Source organism: Jaculus jaculus, chromosome 10 (assembly GCF_020740685.1).
Source record: "Jaculus jaculus isolate mJacJac1 chromosome 10, mJacJac1.mat.Y.cur, whole genome shotgun sequence".
NCBI classification, from domain to species: domain Eukaryota; kingdom Metazoa; phylum Chordata; class Mammalia; order Rodentia; family Dipodidae; genus Jaculus; species Jaculus jaculus.
In genome coordinates, this window is record NC_059111.1 from 63962346 (window position 1) to 63980665 (window position 18320).

Below are 18320 nucleotides of genomic sequence, written 5' to 3' on the forward strand. Positions count from 1 at the left end.
CATGCACCCCCTTGTGCATCTGGCTAATGTGGGTCCTGGGGAACCAAGCCTTGAACCGGGGTCCTTAGGCTTCACAGGCAAGTGCTTAACTGCTAAGCTATCTCTCCAGCACCCAAACAAGAGCAATATAACTGTAAAAAAATGTAGGTAAGGTTTAAAAAAAAAATGCATTGTAATGACTATAACTAATAATGAGCATTAAGCAGAGAAAGCTTGCTGACCATGGGCCTGGCCCTATATTCACATGCTCCCCAAGCAAGGTCTTGAATGATTTTCAAACATACATATGAAAGTAGTATTACTCTTAGCCTACTTTTACTGATGAAATATGTAATTCTTGATTTGATCATAGCCAAAGGCCAAGAAGTAATGCAATTCTCCATATTAAGCAATTTCTCCATTTTTGTATTGTTATGAAACTAGTATTTAGTCCTTGGAGATTGCAAAAAGCATGCTTTTAACTACATGTTTTTGTCTCAAACAGAAGAGCTCCTGTTCGAAAACTTTGCTCATGTAGTTTTGTAAACATGCCATGTCTCATAAGAAAACACTTTTTAAGACAGCTGATAATAACACTACTTTTTTTCTTGAAATATTTTTATAAATTTATTTACTTGAGAAAAAGAATAGGTGCATGCCAGAGCCTCTAGCCACTGCATATGAACTCCAGATATATGTGCTTTATATGGGTACTGGAGAATTAAACCATGGTTGTTAGGCTTTGCAGGCAAGTGCCTTAACCACTGAGTCATCTCTCCAGCCCCATTTTTTTTTCTTGAAAACTACAAAGAACATGTCCATTACAAGTTAATACTTTTGGATATGCTAGTCACCAAGTAATCCATAAAAATCTACATTAATTCTAATATTAAATATATGTTCTTCCAAAATATAATTCTCAGAATTCATTTAATGTGTTACTTAAGAGTTATAACTTAATGTTTTCTCTTACTATGCCTTCTATATCTTCATTAACGATATGGCACTTGTGATAATTCAAAATAACATTTAAACCAAAGTGAATTAAATAAGACTTAATAATTGTTATTACTTTGAAGGAAAAATTAATCTCCATTATATTCTTATGAAGTCTTATGAAATTATCTCATAATATAAAATCTTTTAAAAGGAACTCTTACTTAATACCATATTTAATTCTCTTCAACAACATGGTTTTTAAAAAATCAACGTACTATGTAAGAATATAATTCTTAGTATAAAAAATCATAACGGTATAGCTGTAATTACTTCTATGGGTCTACAGGTAGATCATTTGTCATGAGTGAGAGTGTTAAGACTGAGAATCCAAAAAGGTGCAGTCTTTAAAATCCAAGATGAATTCTTTCCTTTTATACTAAAACTTATCTTAAAATTAGAAATGTGCTACAACAACCAATTTTCCATCCAGATTATTTTAAATAATGTTAATTGTAGTTGATTATATACCACATACACACTAAACAAAAAATGTAGTAAGTTATTTACTCCTGTCCCCAACACATGCAAAGAACCTACCAGGTTTTGGATAAGGTGGAAACTCGCCCTTAAAATACTCCCTTTCCAAAACATGAACAAAGAGAACACCTGCAGATGGGTATACATTCCGGTCAGAGTGCACCTTTGAGAAAATAGTGTACACTGAAAGTAAAGGGGAAAAAATAAGAAACAATGATGAGACAGGTCTCAAATAGTTCAGCCTAGGCCATATAGAAGGTTTCCACTATTCATAGCTCCTGAGAAAACTGAAGCAACATGAAAGAGAACTGTTAATAAATATTTGTTTTAAAGGGAAATATTTTTTAGGAAAAAGCATGGGAAAACCTTTGGCTACATTTAGAACATTTAACAATATTATGTGAATAAAATTACATACATTTAATATTTTAATTATTATTAAACAGTGAACATATAAATCCAATTTTGATATTTTTTTTTCTTAGAATTATTACCAACAAGGCTGGAGAGATGCAGTTAAGGAACTTCCCTATAAAGCCTAAGGACCCAGGTTTGATTCCCCAGTACCCACATAAGCCAGATGCAGAAGGTAGCACATGCGTCTGAATTTCTTTTGCAGTAGCTGGAGCCCCTAGTGTGCCCATTCTCTGTCTCTTCCTCTCTCACTTGCTCTCACTCTCTCTCTCACACACACACATGCACGTTCTTTCCCTCACAAATAAATAACTTAAATTAAATAAATTACTACTAACAAAATAAATAAAAACTGAGAAACTTAATAATTAGTATAGTTTTGGCTCTTTCCTTTCTTAAAAGCAAGTACAGAGTATAATTTTTCAATGATAAGAACCTATATTGTACTATTTATTTTCTAGATAAAGCAAATCAGACTATATAATATCATTAGAATATATAAAAAAACTCACATATACTTAAACAGTGCACTTGGAGTTTTTCTATATATTTCTCATATATATCCTACAACAATTTCTATATTTCATTTCCCTTCATCTTGATATCTAATAACTCAAGAAGTTTATTATGCTGCATTTAAAATAAATAATAATCATATACTTTGATTCAGTGTAAATACTTGTTTTAAAAACAAGAGAACCATTCCATGATTCACAAGACACAAGATAATGAGTACATTAAAATGGATAAATTGGTCTGATTAGTGTCTGTCTATTGTTTTGCTCTGATGTCACGATCTCTACCCACACAGTTCTACCATTACTCTTGTCACCTCTGGATTTCTACCTTCATGATTGGCTTGTAGCTGCAACTTTTAGACAGATAAACCTTGTCAGGCCAATTCTTCTTCCTAGTTATTGATAGATTTGTAAATGTGCTTAATTAACTTTAGGAACTGCTCACAACAAGCTCACAACTTACTAAAAGCTGTATCTAACAGATCACTGGCAGGCAAATATTCACTATGAAAAAAAAATTCCTATGAAATGTTTCTATTTTCATAAAAACTTCTCCCTATCATTCTTTGGATAACTGCCAAAACAAAAAAAAAGGCAAACTGAACCAAAATATTTGGCTTGTAGCTTCATATATCCGTAACTTGATTACTAAAAGCACAATGTCAAAGACATATAAGAGACAAGTTTGGGACTCATGCCTGTAATCCCACCACTTAATAGGCTAAAGCTGGAGGACTGTTGTGAATTCAAGGCCCGCCTGGGCTACAGAGTGAGCTCCTTTCTCAAAACAAACAAGAAATGCTACATAAGTTTAAAAAACAAGAAGAAGGAAGCTACAAGATAGGTTGAAGCAGGTATATGTAGAGAAGTTTTTCCTCACGTGTTTGGCACGAACACTCAGAAGTAGTCTTCCCCTGGCATTTCTAGTGCCCAACACCTACTCAAGGACTATTTGTTTACTTGTGAGAATGACCCTATTCCAAATAACAATGACTGGATTATGGAAACCTAGTAAACATGAGAATTGGGATATTTTTACCCAATTCAATACCACAATGTGTCCTAAATATTAGGTGATATAGGGAACGGCACAACAAAAGAAACCCAGCCCCTGCATTCATACTACATCTGCCCAACTAGGTAAACTGTCCAAGGTACAAGTTGCCTTAGCAATAGCTTGAAGAACAGGAGGAACAAGTTGGAGAAGACTGGAAGACTCACTATGGTTCTTAAAGTACTAGTAGGTTTCTACAACTCAGAGACAGGGAAGCCAGACATTTGGCAATGGAAATATGCAAGGTACAATAATGGGATGTTGTGGGACTTATTCATGGGAGTGAATTGAGCCCATGGTGCTAGTCATTGTTTATTTCAAAGGAAAGCAAAACTGGGAAGAAAAAGAGTCAACTCACAGGGAGTGTCCAACTCCCACTGAAAAGGTATTTTACTCTGAACTAACGGTGTTCAAATTCCCTACATCCAAAGCATAAATACTTTGAATCAACTTAATGCAACTCTTCTGAATGAACTTAATTTGTTCTTTCTATAGATGAAAACCATTTTGAAGTGCACAGTACTAAGTTTTATTTATCTTGTCACTTTTAGCACTTACAAGAATATTGAGCATGTTTGAACACGTCAATAAATACAGAATGATTGAATGCATTCTAAGAAAGCACTGTAGAGGGAGACACAGGATTCACGCTCATGGATGAAATGTATATGATAGTTAAGGTGTAACACTTTATGGATTACCACCCTCAGCTTACATCCTGAAGAGCTGCCCTTAGTTTTTCCTACTATAAAGTGCTAGATGCAGCTAGCTTGTAAAGCAAAGGAAGACTGCTCATATTAAATACTATCGAAATGAATCTATTTTCTGTCTATCCATCATGGGGCCTAATATGAACCCATTAAAGGTTACCTGCCACTCCTTATCACCTCACCTCAAGGAATAGCATACAACAGCTCAGAATCTGCCTCCATAAAAACACATTTCTGTGATGTACAGAGGTAAGTCACAATCTAGCACAGCCCTCCTACATTTCAAAATGCCACATACATTTTTTTATTCATGTGTACTCACTCAATTGCTTTTCTGCAATTGGCTGAACTGCATACTTGCTGGTCAGTTACCTTGGCAACTCCACAGTGAAGCCTGCTTCATTTAAGCATACTATGCCATTCACTTTGAGAAAACTATGATACAGATGTGTGACACATTCATTGTCCAGCAATGGAAAATGACTAAGCCCGTATGCTTTGTTTGTGAGAAGAATACTTCTTTACAGTAGCATCAGTTAAATTATGGGTACCCACACATTTTTTTGAGAAGAGCCCTTTTCCCTTTTTCTTTCCCATTTGTTATTTGCAAAACAAATAGCTCTTTAAGAGAGGCTATTTGGGTAGCATTTACACCTAGGCTTCCTTTCAAAAGCAACAAATGGCACAGAAAATTTGCAGCTCAAGACGCTTGTTCTAAACAGGAGCTGTATCAATAATGCTCACAGGGTCTACACCAACACCCAAAAAGTCCACTAATAAGGGTTAACACATGTTGCATTCATGGATGCCTAGGTACTACCCACAAGCTGCAAGCTTCTTATATACTGTTTTCTTTAAAAGCAAGGTTTTAGAATACAAGTAAACACCTTAAGAAACCACAACGCTAAAAACTCATCATCTCTGCAATATACATGTGTACAGTACCATACTAATCAAGCCGAGGTCACAAGGTCTGGTCTCTCTGCATCTCACAGGGTTTTGCAATCTTGTGTGGTTTAAGATCCATTACCTCTGCAAAGACATGCCACTGGATACAAATGAAACTGGAAAGCAGTGTATGGCTAAATCAGTGTGAATCTAGTAGTAACATTAATGAGCAAAACAATTAAAGCAAGAGTTCAACCCTCTGGCGATTAAAAAAAAAAAACATCTTCACATAGCAAAGTTTGTGAAAATGAAAACTTCTGAAAATAAGTTGTCATCAGTAATAGAATTCTATTAAGGAAAAATGGTATGCCTCAATAGAGAAGAGCCAAAAGGGTATGTCAGCAAATAACCAGATTCATTATTTCACCCTCCTTAAGCTTAAGTGTCTCCCCTTACTAAGATCCTGTTCACAAAACTACTATCTGTATGCTTTAGTCATAGGTATAGAAAGTACAGATCATTTCAACAACTGTATATTACATGAAAGCTTGGGCCAAGAATCAAATAACAGATCCAGATAGCAGTAGCAATAAAATGGGACCCCATGCTAGCTAAATTGTGCCCTGTCTTCCATTACCCAGAATATCTTGGAAAATTTTTCTTTCAGTAAAGAAAATATAAAGGTATGCATCTGTGTGCTTACTCCAAATTACTTTAAAAACAAAAGCAAATTGGGATGTATTCAGTAAACATTACATTTTTGAAAGTATTATGGTGGTATACTCTGAGTGAAGCTGTAACACAGAACTTCATCATTACTGCTGACTATTCTTACTGACAGATCAACAATACACACATAGTCCATTCTCTACAAAAAGTCCAGAGAACACTTGCCAGACCTTTCTCTGCAGGACCAAGAACAAGGACATGACCATAAAGATAAAACCGACACCATGCAAGACCTCCAAAGTTCCAGTACACTTAAAGCTGCCTCTCTTTTCAAATCGTTGCAAAGAGACTCATATTTGTATCAAGGTGGCCTTTACCAAGAACCAATTATGTGTATTTTTAATAGATTCCTTATCAATAAATTAATTATTTTTAAATATCCATTTATATTACCACTTCCTAATTTTTAAGGGTTATAAGAACAGAACAAAATCTCAATTTACGAAGGACCTCATCCTAAATGGCTGATTTTTCTAAGTAGCAGTGGTTCATCCTTTTGCGTGATGGTAAAAGACCATCATTTTGCACATCAATTACTGTACTGTGCTCTATTATACAGTGGATCATATGGACTGTTTGCTTTGTCATTTACTGATCAGGTGACATTTATTGGCCGCAGTTCACTAATGCTTCTGAAGGTGGTGTGTTTTATAGATTTTCTGTTTTCTCCTCAGTAGACAAGTTGTCAGCTGTCATTTCTCATTGCTATCAGTATGCTTCCTATAGCAGCTTCGTGATGTAGCTGTTATTAACCTGCTGCAGGTTTAGAAGCCAGACTACCAAATGAGGTGGTATTGTGTGTTAAATTTAGAGCCAATATGTGTTGTTTTTATGCAGACAGTGTTCTGCTCAATGTAAAAAGCAGGAGCCTGCGTCTGAAGCATCTTTTTCTGTCTACTCTAAGACCCTTTTGTGGCGTACTTCCTGGTTCTTAGTTGACGCAGTACACTGGTGAATAGATGATCTTACTATAAGTGAGATCTCGACATTCCTTGAGGCAATAGCAGTAAAAACTGTATATATTAATACACTCAGAAATTGGAAAAAGTATACAAAATTCAACCCAAATATTACATTCATATGATCTCAAATCAAAACGGATGTATAGTGCTAGTTATTTGAATTATTAAGAATTTGCTATGTGAGAAATAGACTGCATAATTTAAATAGAATCTTATGAATTAAATCTTCCCCTTAACAATAGCTAAGAATATTGTGACACATTATAAGTCACTTATAAGAAATTAAAAGTTTATTTCAAAAACATTGCAATTTTGTCAACCTGCCTCACTACTCAGTTTTATAAGTTACTTAATGGGAAGTACCACAAAGGTACTTCCAAAATTACTTAAATAATAGAGTATATATTTTCCAACTGCTCATAGCATTATTTAAGTGGGAAGTATCTCCTTGGGAAAAAATTGGCTAAAAAATATGATTTTTCAATATTTTTAGAACATAAAATGAGACTATTCAGTAGCCATTTGTCAGTACAGCTCTTAAAATTAAATTTTACATAAGCAACATGGCATAAGCATCCTGAATATTAAATACTTCAAGTATTAGTAGGAGAAATAAGACTTCATGTCTCTTACTTTACAGCTTTAGCAGGCTTACAATTGCTTTATGAGACTTTGAGCCTCTGCAACACAGCACAGTGAGAAGCTGCTACCAGTTCAACCGAACTGATTATAAGAAAAATCCCTTTTGCTCCCTCTGCATCAAGATAACTCATTTCAGAATTTCCAGAGCCTTATGAATTTATGGATTCCTTTCCTAATTCATTTTTAATATGTTATTACTATGTTCAAATTGAAATTGAATTATTAAACCAGATAATTGCTGCAGAAAAATGTATTTTAAGAGATATTAATATCCAGCCAGATACACAATCTGTTTTTTTTTTCTCTCATTGAGATTTACATTGTGTCTTATCATTCCAACTTTATAAATATTGGCTTTGAATTGAAAGCTTTTCTCAGCAGTCTGCCCTTCGTCTTTGAGTATCAAAGGACTGCCGACCATTCATTTGGGGTTGGACAGCTATTGTTTTTCTTGCAGTCACAGATAGTTCGTGTCTAAGAAGTGGAATTCTTCCCAAGGACAGCATTAGATTGCCTCCTTCTCTAAGAGATAGAGACAATTCTCTTTACATGAGGTGGAAGTCATTGCTGGGGTCTTTTTTTTCCTACAAAAAGAAAGGTGGAAGTATTCCTTTGAGATAATTTTTCCCCCAACTCAAGTTGCTTATTTTAATTTTCAAAGCTGGAATAATATATCTTGATCATCATATTATCAAATGTGTTTTACCTTGTGTGTGTGCGTGTGTGAGAGAGAGACTTAAATGTCAATGGGAAAGGGGTTGCACAAACCACTGTTAATCGGTGATCAATAGAACACCAGTCTCAGACAATGCTGCAAAGTTGAAAGGGGTTTCAAATGTCGGCCTGTCTGGACATGCAAATATCTTTATTAAAAGACAGATTAAAGTACTAATTCTGACCTAGACATGGCCTCAACCTCCTGTTCAGCCTAGGAGTGGTATGCATTTGCTTTCCTGGAGGAGTGAGGCATCCATTTTGCCATATCTATGACAAAACTGAAGCAGAGGGACTAAGGAATTGACTTAAGTGCACAGAACTAACAAGGGGAAGAACCAAGACAAAGAGTAGCTACACCTTGCTGATTTGAAACACAAGTCAATACATTTGGTATTGATCCTACTGCTACATTCCACTACAATGAGTTTATTATTTTGTGCAACTCCTTAATTTTTTAAATAATCTCTTATTTCATGAGGAACCAGAACTTGACCAGATAATCTAAGATTTTATTCCACAAGGTTATCTTAATTACAACACACAACTGGAGAGGGAGAGTTTACCATCACAAATTCTAACAAACTCACATTAATAGGAAGAAGCACGTCTGAAAGAAGAGAGAGCCTTTTAGCTTGGAGAAGCTCACCTCTCATGTACATGAAACTTTAGCAGTCTTCAAACTGTTATGCTTCTTCTGACTTTGCCACCTTTCAGAGGCAAAGGAATATTTTAGTATGGGAGCACATTCTGGTCCTCTCCAACCAAGGGCAATGAGCCATCCTTCTATCTCCAAGCCACACACTGCTTTAACTGCCAGTAAGCTAAGGGGAAGCCTTCTTTAAGATGGCAATTCAAGTTAGCTGAAGCATATACTACTTTCTTCCCATGAATATTGACTTAAAGTTTAACATTTCAGATAAAATAATTGGGAATTTGGACACAATCATTTTGACTTTGTCTTAATTTCTTAGGGAAAAAAAAACCGCAATGAATGTAAAATGTGAATTTTCTTCAAATGCGGGGAGGGTAAAAAGGGGGTAACAAGAGGGGTGAATACTATTCAGATATATTATATGCATGTATGAAAGTCTCATAGTATAATTTTTATTTTATAATTAATATGTACTCATAAAAAGAACAAAAGGAAACATTAAGTACAAAACATAAAGTTATGCTCTTTCCCACTTAACTATACTCAGAGATAGGTAGGTAGTTCAGTAGGTAAAATGCTTGCTTCACATCCAGGAGTACCTGAGACTGACTCCCAGAAACCATGTGAAAATGCCAGGCATGGTGATATGCTCTTAATAATTCCAGTCCCAGGGAGGCAGAGATAGGATGTTTCTTGGGACTCACTGCTCAGTCAATGTAGCTTAACTGGCAAGCTTCAGGCAATAAGAGATTTTCAGGAATGCCATGCATTTTTCTTTGTTGTTTGAAACAGAGTTTGTTCTGTGGCCTCCACATGCACACAAATGTGCCTACACAACATGCACCCAAATACACATGAACATGCACACATAAATGCATATACTCATAGACATAAAAGACTTTGCAAATTATTCTAAGAGAAAATTTCATGTTTATAAATTCTCTACCCTCTAGTAGGATACAAGAAGGAAATCCATACTTAAGAGTATATTTGATGACTTTTTAACCACTTAATATATGTCAAAGAATGATGTTGATTACGTTGGCCCAAAGCAAGAAAATTCCTCAGAATTCTACTTACAGAAGAGGTGTTAGCCCACTATTTTAGCTAAGAATTAAAATACCATTTAAAAGTATCCACCAAAAAGCTGCAAGGTTCATTTTAACTATATAAATGCACTTAAAATATTTTATGTTCCCTTGAAATAGTTTAAACAAAAAGATGAGTGAGATTTATGGCCAAGAACATTTGGCATCTGATATAACACTTAAGTACTAATTACTAGCATTTCTTATAATTTTTAAATTATGATGAAACAACCTTATACATGGTAAAATTCAGTAGCTTTCCATACATGTTATTTGATCATACAGAATAATGGTAGACTCTAAATACAACAAGGAAACCAGGCTAAAGAAGAATCTAAAGGAGTGGATTGGCAAAAATTGAGGAAATGAGAGGCTACAAGGTTGGGGTATAGCTCAATTGGTAGAGTATCCAGCATGTACAGAGCCCTGGGTTCAATCCCTAGCTCCACATAAACACCTGTAATCCCAACACTTGGAAGCTAAAGGCAGGAGGATAAGGAGTTCAAACTCACATAGTCATCTTTGACTATATGAACTTTTGCTGAGAGAGAGAGAGAGAGAGAGAGAGAGAGAGAGAAAGGGAAACACTTCATCCTGAACTAGTTACTTCAGTTGATTCTAGAAGGATTTTTCATTTTTTTTAAAAAGGTTTTTTTGTTGTTGTTGCTGTTTTGGTTTTTCGAGGTAGGGTCTCACTTTGGCCCAGGCTGACCTGGAATTCACTATTTAGTGTCAGGGTGGCCTCAAACTCACACTGATCCTCCTGAGTGCTGGAATTAAAGGCATGCACCACCATGCCTGACTTAAAAGATTCTTTAATATTTATTTTTATTTATTTATTTATTTGGCAGAGAAAGAGGGAGGGAGGAAGAGAGAGACAAAGGGAGTGAATGAGTGTGTGAGGGCCTCCTACCACTACAAATGAACTCCAGGTGCATGTACCCCTTTGTGCATCTGGCTAACATGGGTCCTGGGAAATCAAACCTGGGTCCTTTGGCTTTACATGCAAACATATCAAATGCTAAACCATCCCTCCAGCACGGATCTTTCAAGTCCCATGTTGAAATTTAGTTTTAAGTCCAAAGAGAATATACTTTTGAACAAGAAAGAGTTCAGTGCCTATTGAAGATTCTAGAGTATGTGATGTAAGTGTCTTGGAATGTTCTTCATTATGAATAGCTTAGATGGACTCAGCTGGTTCTAAAAGCTGGTACTCTTGCAAATCAAATAGAAATGGGAGGGAAATACTCAGAGAGGACTTATGTTCTAAGAACTACGTTAAAGACAAGATACAGAATAAGAAGGAAAAGATGAATGTAATTTTGTAGAAAGTGGTTGAAGTCCAAAGGAAGTAGTTCTGGAGACTTTCAGGAGCCATGGCAGGTCTCAGTTGCTTCAGAGTAGAAGATGCAGTGCTGACCAGAATAGTGAAGGACAAACATCCAAGTTCCATGGCTAGAAAAAAAGAACACTAAGAAACAGGAAGCTAAAAAGCTTCAGCTTGGTTAATGAAGACTGGGATGGGGGTAATCAGGGAAATTCCTTTGAGGAATGAGGGGGAAATCCTCTGGAAATCTCTAACAAGGGTGTGGAGAAAAGAATAAGGAGGCCACAGGCATAGGTTCTGAAATAAATGCACCTGATGCTTTTTAAACAAATGCTTGTCATCTTGTCATGGAAAGCTATTATTTTAAACCTTATATCCTGACTGATATGAGCAGGGAAAAGTTCCTTTTAAAATGCATAGATGCTTCTTTCAAAGAAAGAAGAGATAGTGGGGAACTTTATCCTACTGTGAAATGGATCTGGAGGTAGAAGTTTCTAGCTGAAAAATAATTTGGTACCTGTAATAAAAATGTGAGCAAGCCCAATTTCCAAGATGTGAAAAGAGAAGAACATGAGCCAGGAACCACTCCTTAGCAATTTTAATCTGATAATAAGGACATTTTATCACATAAGATTACTCTCCTTTAAAAAATATTTTAATATTTTTGTGACCACATTGAGCCCATATTTACAGCCATACAGCTGATTATCCAAAAATATTAAGTGAAATTTCATAGTGATAATGCATATTTTGAAAAAAAGCTAACATTTTAATTAAGGCTTTTCCCCCAAATAAATGCATTATTTCAAAAATCATGCAATATTATTAATGGACATATCATATTTATAGATAGAGAAGAAAAAATTAGAAGGATGAACCCATCATTCAAGGTTGAAGCTATCTTTCCAAAAGAAAGTAAGTACAAAGTTTAGCAGCAAAACTTCAATTTGCTTTTGCAAACTTTAACAGCAAAACATCAGTGTGGTTTTACAACAAAATCATCACAAATTATACCAAATATTTCTAGCTATTTTTCTAAGTTCACTTAAATAATGTTTTTAAATGATATTGTTAATTACACTTCTTGATTATTTCAATGTTTCAAATAAATTTACAATAACATTCAAATTTTGTAAGTCATAAACTAGTGACTGAATAAGGGGCAACAAAAGTTAAAAACAAGTATAAATTTTAGTTTAACAAAATAAAGGGGGGAAATCTATAACAAAGAAAAATAGTACATTAAAAACATAAGATCATCAGTAGTTTTAGAAGATTAGGAAAATAAAATTTTATTTTTTCAAATTGACTTATTAATATACACATAAGACAAAAAAAAAAGCAAACAATATTGGGAGCAAACATTAAACTGACTCCTAGACGTAGATTTACATTGATAGCCTAAACTCACCATCTTTCTTCCCTGCAGCCATTTTTCTGCTGATAATAAAATTGTTGGCCTGTTTGGTCTTCCAGTTAACTGTTCCATTTATGCCATCAGCACAGCTTAATAAAAAAGCTTTTCAGAATAAAACAAATGCATAAAAATGAAATTAATGTCAAATTAAAATGACTACCATAGATCAGATTACTTCTAGCCAAGCTAGCTGTATGTAGAACTCCAGCTAGCAAATACTTTTTAAATGCCAATACAAGGAACCTATGGAGATAGCAGGTAAATAAGTTGTAGTTCCTGCCGCCCAAGGAACTTACAATTTGTTAGAATAGATACTTTATCTGCAAAATGAATATTAAGTAATATCAGTGATATATACAGAATCATAGAACACATAAATACTGCAAGAACACTGGAGAAGAGGTGACTAGCTGCAGCTAGAAATGCTGCATGAAGTCAATAACAGTTGAGTTTGAAGGCATTAAGCTGGCAGCAATGAATAGGATTAGGGTTAAGAGATGCACAGGGACTATCACTGGAGTGCAGAACAGCAGTCAAGCTTGACGCAAAGGAGAGGCAAGGTTGATGGCGCCAGCTCCAAAACACTGGAGAGATAATTCTGAAGATATGTTTTTAAGTTCCTGGATATAGGGTTAAAGGAGAGTCAAAGATTGCTTTGAAGTGTTGATCCACAGATATAGAATGGGGACACGTTAGTAAGCCCAGAACTGAGATCAGCTTCAGGAGAAAGATGAGGATTTAATTTAGGATATGTTAAATGCAGAGTACATAGAGGGGTGCTCCATCTAAGAAGACAGGAATACAGATCTGTAGTTCTCGATAGAGATAAATACAGAAGCCACAATCTCTGTGCTGTTCCTTAAAGGCCCCATGTCTCCAGGGAAAACACTCGGGGCACTCATCTTTAAGGTGATTTATAGCGTATACACAATCACTGTATCTAGCTATGCATCCATTTGCTCAGCATCCCAACTGCCCATCTTACTGATTACTTCTCAGTTTCCTTTCAGATTTAATGTATCTGCGCTCCATTTATTTGTTAATAACAAAAGAAATGGCTCTCTATCCTACTCTCTCTTCCTTTGGATATCTCAGTAAGTTCCCTCTGGGTTCAGCACAGGTGGAGAATCCCTATACAGTTCTCCTACCTCCTACAACTGAAATGCAGTAAGAAAGAATGGGCAAAATTAGCAGAGACAGTCAAATCAGAATATATTAATAAACACACATGCTGGCCAGGCGTTGTGGCAAATGCCTTTGATCCCAGCGCTCAGGAGGCAGAAGTAGGAGGATCACCATAAATTTGAGGCCTCCCTGAGACTACATAGTGAATTCCAGGTCAGCCTTAGCTAGAGTGAAACCCTACCTAAAAGAAACCAGGGGGAAAAAAGAAAAAGAATATATTAATAAACACACATGCTTATCAAAAGTGGAGCATGATTTGGCAAAGAAAGAAGACAGAGGTGGTCACAGAGGTTTGACAAACAACCTAGTCAGAAATGTCACATAGTACAATGAAAAAAGATGTCAAGGAGGGTGTGCCCACATCCCCACATAATGCAAAATGATCAGGGAATGAGAGCTTAGAAAATACTGCTAGAGGATTGGAGAAATGGCTTACCAGTTAAAGCACTTCCCTAACGAAACCAAAGAACCCAGTACCCACGTAAGCTAGATGCACAAGGTGGTGCATGTGTCTGAAGTTCATTTGCAGTGGCTGAAGGCCTATATATCTGCCTCTCCCTCCCTCTCTCTCTCTCTTCGTCTTTCCCTTTCTCTCTCTTTCTCTCAGATAAGTGAATAAATTGAAATACTTTAAAAAAATACTTCTAGAAGTGAAATGTAAGAAGGTACTAGTATCTCCTTTTAAGTGGTATCCCAATGAGAGTAGAGGGTAAACTGCCATAGTCAAGATTTGGATGTTGCAAACACAGCAAATCTTTGTAGAGCAAGACACAGAAGGGTGAAGCAAAGAGACCAAGTGATTAAGACAGAGGAAAAGCAAGGCGGAAAGAAAAGTTGGTTGACCAAGCTAACATGGGAAAACTTAGATTTTTTCACATACACTCTGGAAAAGCTGTTAGGAGGGAGAAATAGATCAGAGATAAAAGGGGGGAGTATAATCAAGGTGACACAAATCCGAGGAACAGTAGTAAATGTTAAAAAGCTCCCTACCATTAAAAAAAAAAATCAGAGATTCTATACAGATTTTTTCACACTGAATTTTCAGTAAAACTTTAACTTAAATTATGAAAGGATCATGTTCCCTTTTAAAATGAAAAAATGCAATTGAAAATCTAGATTAAAAATAACAAACAAGATCTGGGCGCAGTGGCACACACCTTTAATCCTAGCATTTGGAGGCAGAGGTAGGTGCATTGCCATGAGTTCAAGGTCACCCTGAGACTACATAGTGAATTCCAGGTCAGCCTGAGCTAGAGTGAGACCCTACCTTGAAAATCCAACAAAAAAAGAAAAGAAAATGTTAGGGTATTATTTCAGTGATGATAGAAATCAATGGCACCTCAATGAATAAACTATTTAATTGGAAGTCAACTTCAAGCTAAGAAAAGTTAAATATACTAGATTTAATGATCATTTTATGATTGACTTGCCTAAGAAATGGCTGATTCTTTGTGACTAACATTATAGATGTCTAAAACTAAATGAAAAATATAGTAGGCATTTCCCAATAATTTAAGTTAAAACAGGATCCAGTATATGAACAGTGTCTGGTGGCATAGTGCTCTTCTCCTAGGGTTCTCCTAATCATTAAAATAAATATGCATATACACTCCAAAACGTATAGAATAAATGTAAACTAGTACATACCCATTACTCTAACCAAAGAAAGTCTAGGTAGGCATGTTACTAGTTTCATTAAATGATTTTCATATACAAGTATAAACTTATAAAAGATTGGCAGCAGAGCTACAAAACCCAAAGGTACCAAAATAGTGTTGACTTTAGGAGTAAAACCCCTACCCTCCTACCTCCAACTATTGTGCACAAACAGCAAGCCAGGAAGAATGTTCAAGTCACTGGCGGACAATGGAAAACCCAGCCTGCAAAGACAACTTTCCGAAGGAGCTGCACACGTGGACTTGACAGCAGCACTTAGGTGTAACTGCTTCCTGTCACTGGGTCCTGAGCAAGGCGTTTTCACACATCATCTAATTCAACCCTTACAAAACCACATCAATCTATTGATGTGATTGAAGATTAGAAGGTTAATCTTAAGACAAAGTGTGGTAAATCCTGCAGGTGGAGTAGACACTCTGGAGCTCAATGCTTCTCTGTGTCTGCATAGTCTGTCACCATGAAGAAAGAGTGGGACGAGTGCCCCAGACAGCAACTCTTTCATTCCTTCCTTTATTCTGCAAACCTGATTGCAACACTAGGATAACTAAGACTATGGGATTTTTGCCACGCAGTCCTGTTTTCAGAATTTTACTAACCCAGCATAAGCTGTAATGTCACTCCATGCCCTTGGCTGACAAACTAATATATCATTGTTATACCTTCCAGGTTCAGTATAAGGACAGTCTAGTTGCCTTTTACAAGATTCAAAAACATATTCTGATTACTATCTAAATTGTTAAAATTAAGGCCAAGTAAAATAGTTTGGATACATCATAGTGCTATATCATATGGGAAGATTGCTTTAAGCACATTCATTTTGTTTAGTTCATAATGATCCATAAAATAATATGTGACTTTGACCACAGAAGATGGAAGTCTAATATATCCAAATAAAATGATAACTTTTTATTGTTCTACTCAGCAAGTAATGTCTATAAAGACAAAACACATGCCACAAAGAATGTAGCTGTTTAAACACTCAAGCCACATACCTTGTAAGAGAAATCCCAATCATATGAAAATAGCTATTTGTTTTTCATTGTGTGTTTCACGTCATGGATGCACTTCGCTAATTTCTTATACAGATAAATACTGTAACCTGTGCCCTGACAAGCAGAGAATACTCACTGATAAAAAAATTAAAAAAAAAACAGTATTTTGTGGTTTTATATTTATTAGAAATGAACCAGTGCATTTTTTTCCCTATGAGAACAAATTTCCTTAGGATGGGAAACTATGATTCCATTTTTAAAATACTTATGTACACAACTTTTCAAGATTTAATCTACTATGTAAAAAGACATGTCAACCTGCACGGACACATTCTTGGATGAACTCCAATGATAATTGACAATCCTCAGAAATCTTAAAGAAGAACAGTTCACTGAGTTCATGTAGTTTGTGATCAGTTGTCCCACAATCTACCTGGGTGTGAGTTTTGCTCTAGTTCAAGCACACAAAAGCAAAGAACATTGCATAGCTGTGTTTACATAGCCTAAAGTAAGAAAATGTTCACAGAAATTGCTGGGTTATCAGTGTTCACAATTTAAACAACTCTTCAATGGTTTCCTTCTAAAATAATCATAGACTGAATGAATCCCAAGGTGGCTGGCAAGCCCTTATGTTCCCCGGAAACCGTACAATACTTAAAGTTTGTCTTAAAATTTTGTGATTCATTTTGAGACTTGTAGCAGCATGACTATATTTCATCTGGCCCCAGGGTAAGCACTCTCTGACGAGATATTATTCTTTCCCAAACCTGAATAATTTGCAGACTAGGGGAGGAGGGTTGCTGTTTAACACAAGCAATTGAAGAACTGTGAATAGTGACTGATTGCTGATGAGCTCATCAGAATGTCAAGGGTTAGAAATAATAAATAATAACTTTCTCAGATATCACTGTCCAAGTAAACAGCAGGGTATGCCAAATGAAATTTAATCTGATTAGCACACTCACCTTCAAACCATGTTATCAAGCCTTTCTCTGTCCACTGCTGCTTTTACCTCTTTCTATATTTTACTCTAACGGGAACAGCCTTTGTTTTCAGAAGTTGGCTATATAACTTACATCCCCAACATCTTTCGGTTTCTCTTATCTCCCCTCAAATAGCCATGTTGTTCCATTATCCTCTTAATTTTTCTCTTTCCTTCCTTTATGCAACTCTCCATAGTACTTTTTAAATTGCTCCTGATTCTTAAAATTATTTAATTTTTTTCTTCAAAGAAATACTAATTGGCCATTACTTCTGATTAATACTATGGTTTAAATGCTAAGTGTTATATAATGAACTATGAGTTTTACACATTAATTTAATCCTCATATCAACTATGTGACAGATAGTATTAGGTCCACTTCACAATAAAGATTAAAAGTCTTTGGAAATTATGCTTACCACTCGTCACACATTTAGTAAGTGGCAGAATTAGATTTGAACCTATTTTGTGGCTGACAACAAAGTCTATATCACTCACATATCAAATTTACCCCTAAATAGTTAAATAAGAAAATAAATTGTAAACCATGCATTCTAGTATAAGTAATCTTAGATACCATAAGGGCTACTGCTAGTGTATCATGTACAAATTAATTTTGTGTCTGAAGAAAAACATTGCCAATCTCTGCATTGAAATAGCCAGCAACAAAAGAATGCTGTGGCCATGCGGGGAAAATTAACCCCATGCACTTCTGCACCTAAACAAAAAGAAAGCACAAAGCAGTTCACTGAGATTCTAAGAAAGCTAGAATGTTCATGAAAGTGTACAAAGGGGAAAAAAGCTTCGATGAGAACTGTCTACTGCAACCTCTAAAAGGCACTGAAGAAAGATCATCCTACAAATGTCACACAGCAAGCCTTTACGGCCAGAACATCAGAAGAAGCAGCTCC

General features: G+C 35.7%; 1 protein-coding gene across 11 annotated transcripts in view; it reads right to left on the minus strand.

Moving 5' to 3' along the window:
- Sgce (sarcoglycan epsilon) overlaps nt 1–18320 on the minus strand; it is a 71632-nt gene that overhangs the window by 43113 nt on the left and 10199 nt on the right. For 5 of the 11 annotated variants that reach the window (XM_004656214.2, XM_004656217.2, XM_045160823.1 and 2 more), the window contains exon 2: nt 1516–1638. The exons of 2 other annotated variants lie outside the window; for them this stretch is intronic. In XM_004656214.2, coding sequence (XP_004656271.1) covers nt 1516–1638 — 123 coding nt within the window. Of the gene's footprint in view, nt 1–1515; nt 1639–12567; nt 12676–18320 lie in introns of all 11 variants that reach the window. 4 more of the 11 variants (XM_045160821.1, XM_045160820.1, XM_045160822.1 and 1 more) reach the window with 1 other exon arrangement.